Source organism: Triticum aestivum, chromosome 7B (genome assembly GCF_018294505.1).
Source record: "Triticum aestivum cultivar Chinese Spring chromosome 7B, IWGSC CS RefSeq v2.1, whole genome shotgun sequence".
Taxonomy (NCBI): Eukaryota; Viridiplantae; Streptophyta; class Magnoliopsida; order Poales; family Poaceae; genus Triticum; species Triticum aestivum.
The window spans coordinates 565,117,857-565,122,072 of record NC_057813.1 but is presented as its reverse complement, the minus strand read 5'-3'; the positions used below and the strand labels follow the sequence as shown (position 1 = coordinate 565,122,072).

Below are 4,216 nucleotides of genomic sequence, written 5' to 3'. Positions count from 1 at the left end.
GTGTGTGATTTTTGTCCGCCTGCCAGCTCGCCGGACATGGGCGGCAGGCTAGACGAGCAGCGGAGGCGACTAGATCGACGAGTGCTGGCGGCGGGCTGGGCATCGTTAGGAGGATGGGGAAGAAAAGATGCATCAAGATTGATGAAGGACACGTGGCATCTTCTGGAGAGGGTCTTACCAGATGCGATGTGAGACCAGGTCGTATAGGATTATTTTCCCTCGGCTGCCGCGCGCACCCAACGCGGCCAAGGGGGTTCGTCGTCCGCGAGAGGCCACAGCCCACGCACGTACGCGTGTCGAAGCGTCTCCCTGCCCATACTGGCGCGGCCGAGTGAGGCTAACCCGTCTGTGGCTGTGACGATCGCGGCGAGATATAGCGAAGATAAGGGGACACGCACTTCCATCCCATTCGACCATCTCATTCCGCATTCCGCATTCCGATTTCCCCACAAGACGCCGGCCGCAGCTCCCCACCAACCTCCTGAGCGAGAGCCAAGAACTCTCTCCGTCGATCGTATGGTGCCCATGGTCACCGAGGCGTGGACGCTCGCCGGGTGCGGCGGGGCGGCGGCGTCCAAGCCTTTGCCGGCTCAGGAGGTCCCCGTGCTACCGCATCCTACCGCCAAGAAACCCGCCTCGTCGAGAGGGGTGGCCGTGGCGAGCAGCGCAGGCCAGGACGGCCGGCGCGATGCCGCCGTCGTCGGGAGGCGCCGCGGCATCGCGTCGTGCCTGCTGGCCGCGCTCGCGCTGGCCGGCTCCTCCTCAGGCGGCGCCGCTCGGGCCGCCATCCTGGAGGCGGACGACGACATGGAGCTGCTGGAGCGCGTCAAGGAGGACAAGAAGAAGCGGCTCCAGAAGCAGGGGATCATCAGCTCCTCCGCCGCGGAGACAGGTCGGTCGGCTCGGTCGATCAGCAAAACCAGCCATGCCTTGTAGTAGTAGTACTGATCCGTGATGCTTTGCAAACTTGTGCTAGCAATTAATCCTTAACCACAGGGTACCTGCAGGACCTGGTGTACAAGCTGAGCAAGGTGGGGCAGGCCATTGACAAGGACGACCTCGCCGCCGCCGGCGACGTCCTCGGCCCCGCCCCCGACGCGCCGTGGGTGCAGAACGTCAATGCAGCTTTCTCCAAGGCACGCATGCTCTTAACAGAACACAGATACTTACATGCAGAATTAATTTGCTTTTCAAGTGCAATTTCATCTGATTTCTATCACCGTATCTGTGCTACAGTTCAGCTCGAGCAGTGAGGAGAAGAGCGCGGTCGACAGCTTCAACTCCTCGCTGTCCTCCTTATTCACATCAGGTATGTACTTATTCATCAGTTTTTCGCTCTAGCAGTGGAAGAATTACGAAAATGGTGATCGTCTCGCTTTCCATTCTTGTTGCAGTGAGCAAGAGCGACATCAACTCGTCCAAGTCGGCGTTCGTGTCGTCGGCGACGGCGCTGGAGAAATGGGTGGAGCTGGCCGGGCTCACCGGCAAGCTCAAGGGCTTCTGAATTTTCTGAGATGAGTGAATTGTTGCTGTCTGACGAGTACATACCTACCTACCTGGAGATGATGTTTTCCTTCAAGCGCTGGCTTGATGATGTTCTCCATGCAACTGATACATGTGTTGATTCTATCGTAACCACGGTTTCGACGGGAAAACAATCTGTTAGAGTCACAATTCCCTCTGTTTTTCTTCCCCTTGTTGAGATGTAAAAGACATTTTTTGTGTCAAGAAATTATTTGCAGTGTATTAGGATCTTGAGGAAGAAAAAGTAAGTTCATCCGTGTACGTCTAGTGCTTGTTTGCAAGAAATTCATGCGAGTTCTTGCACTCAGATTACAATGTATCGCGTGAAACCAATGTATGTTCATCCTGAGTATCTGACTATGGCCATCACAAATTAAACTCTCACTTAAAATTAATAAACTTCTGTTGTACATGCCAGACAAGAACATAACCCCTTAACCCAGCAAATTTAATATCACAGCTACTAATGCTGATCTTACAGCACAACACCAATGTACAAGGCAGGGCACAACTACAATACCTTCGGCAAGCGACCGGGGGCCAGATCTGCTGCATCTTTTGATCAAGTTACAACTTAACACACACTCTACATTACAAGACATCGGGACTGACAAGGGAAAAGGCTAGCATGAAAGGTGCTCAAGTTCTCCATGAATATGTACAAAACGGCGGGTAGCTGCTCAGCCTGCACACACAGCATGAGACATTAGTAAACGAGAAGTAACTACAAGAAGCCCCATGCTCTGTGCACAAGACTAGCCAGACAAGAAAATACAAGGGAGAAGAACTTCAGTTGATTAAATTAGTTCTCTCATAAGAAGTGTATAATAGCTGTAATAGCACACTGCTAACATGCACCCACAGCATCTATAATAACTGAAAAATACACATCGAGCATGCACAGTGGCAGGCACCAAACTAATGCTAGAGGACCTTTTCTTCTCCTGCTAATAGATATTACACAGGTCCTCTCAATTTTCGAAAAAGTGAAGACGGTGGCATGCGCTAATATAACTCACAGCTGGCTCTCGAAAAGAAGACTGGATGAAAATGGATTACCTGTATGTTCTCCACCTGTAGAATCTGAGAAGTTATTTGGCTCAGAAGATAGAAATGGTGACCTGCCATAATTCTCCAATACTTCTGCAGACAACAAAATGGTAGATAAATAACGTATACAGCCAATGGACTTTACGTGAAAAGGTGCTCAAATAAGAAAAGAAAAGCAATGGAAAACTCTCTCCCATTAATGTACCTGTATTTTGGTTGAACCCCTCTGTTAAGTCTGAAAAACTGAAATTCCGGGGAATCTGGCTCAAGAAGCCAAATGACGATGACTCCATATCCAGAAGTGCATCATTCAGTGGTTGCCCGTTCAACTCTGAGCTGCTAAAGGAACCACCCGAGGCATCGCCAATTGATTGGCATGATTCAAGGAAAGCGTTCCCACAGAAAGCAAAATCAGCGTTGCTCGAATAGCTTGACTCTGTCTTTATTGTTGTACCATTATTATCTGCACCATAAAGCAGAGCAGATGCATTCTGGGCTGGTAGCACGCTGGTTGAAGCATCCATACCACTGTGAGGACCGTGAATGTTTTTACCACCATAAATTGACTGATCACCAGATGATGTTCCATTTACTAAACCACCTGAACTTCCGTTGCGCATCGCACCATTTGGCATTGCAGACATGGGACCAGACTCTGGTAAAAAGCACGAGTTTTGCTTCACTGAAACAAGGAAAATAGCAGACCATGTTAAAATGGCATTGATCAGCAAGTCAATACAGTATGGAAAGCGGAGGCAACAAACATAGCCCTCTTGAGCAGCAATACCACTTTGACAAAGTAAACATAAACTTCTTGAGAAAGTTCTCAGAGATTACTTTGTACTTGTTTCTACGTTACTTAAATGGTGAGACAAAATTACATTATTACACCAGATAAAGACAAGCATACACCATAGAAAACTCCAAAGCTGGGAAAAAATAATGTCTTACATGTTGTGGAGTTGGAGCCATTGGTAAGAGGCATAGAAGGGATCCCTGAAGAATAGTCTTTGTTCATAAGCTGGAACTGATCCTCAAGAAGCTTGTTGAAGGCCGTTATTTGATTCTTAAGCATCAGCCTCAAATAGTATGCCTTGAAAAATTCACGGTTCTCTTCCTCAAGTTTTTGCCAAACTGGAAAGAACAGAGTAAGAACATAAGATTATGGATGAGAATAACAACAAAAGAAAAACACATTTCTACGAAGAGTGCAATATACAAGGGGATCCTTGAAGTTGAGGGGTGGTTCATCTAGGTCCATGTACCCCCAAAGTGCATATGCAGGTCCCTGGTGTGCCATAAATCATATGTCCTTAACCCACCAATTGAGGTGATTTCATGCCAAACATGTGCAATCGAAGGTTGCACCAACACCTTCAAAAATACAGAAGTTCGTTTTGGTTTTTATACAACAGAACTGTGATATATAGTTACATACCACCCATAATCGTAGCATTATGGCATCCCCATCTTGTCGCCATAACAAGGATAATACCACTGTGGCCCCGTCAAGGCCAAGACGTCAACCCTCACAACAAAACATGTCTGTGGCATCTGTTACAGAGGCATGGAGCCTGTTTGCAATTGAAGTGGCGAGGTTGGAGTCGACTTAGGCGATTTCCGACGTCACAAGCAGAGTGCA

At 48.3% G+C, this 4,216-nt stretch overlaps 2 protein-coding genes across 4 annotated transcripts in view; one reads left to right on the top strand and one right to left on the bottom strand.

Annotated features, from left to right (window-relative positions):
• The first annotated feature begins 248 nt into the window (after nt 1–248).
• On the top strand, nt 249–1,785 carry LOC123161995 (thylakoid lumenal 16.5 kDa protein, chloroplastic). Its single transcript, XM_044579802.1, has 4 exons — nt 249–892; nt 997–1,136; nt 1,237–1,309; nt 1,395–1,785. Exons 1-4 carry the CDS (start codon nt 517–519, stop codon nt 1,502–1,504), a joined length of 699 nt encoding a protein of 232 aa, XP_044435737.1. The 5' UTR covers nt 249–516; the 3' UTR covers nt 1,505–1,785.
• Nucleotides 1,786–1,884: 99 nt separating this feature from the next.
• The window catches only part of LOC123161994 (uncharacterized), a 6,877-nt gene continuing 4,545 nt past the window's right edge, over nt 1,885–4,216 (bottom strand). For all 3 annotated transcript variants that reach the window (XM_044579799.1, XM_044579800.1, XM_044579801.1), the window contains 4 exons: nt 3,526–3,708; nt 2,780–3,256; nt 2,584–2,667; nt 1,885–2,209 (listed from right to left, as the gene is read on the bottom strand). In XM_044579799.1, coding sequence (XP_044435734.1) covers nt 2,205–2,209; nt 2,584–2,667; nt 2,780–3,256; nt 3,526–3,708 — 749 coding nt within the window. In that variant the 3' untranslated portion in view covers nt 1,885–2,204. The remainder of the gene's footprint in view (nt 2,210–2,583; nt 2,668–2,779; nt 3,257–3,525; nt 3,709–4,216) is intronic.

Bases quoted from the DNA above. Each gene is read 5' to 3' on its own strand.
- LOC123161995 (XM_044579802.1), top strand. From the start codon at position 517: ATGGTGCCCATGGTCACCGAGGCGTGGACGCTCGCCGGGTGCGGCGGG. The intron at 1,137-1,236 runs GCACGCATGCTC...TCTGTGCTACAG, and splicing joins TCAATGCAGCTTTCTCCAAG to TTCAGCTCGAGCAGTGAGGA. The intron at 1,310-1,394 runs GTATGTACTTAT...TTCTTGTTGCAG, and splicing joins GTCCTCCTTATTCACATCAG to TGAGCAAGAGCGACATCAAC.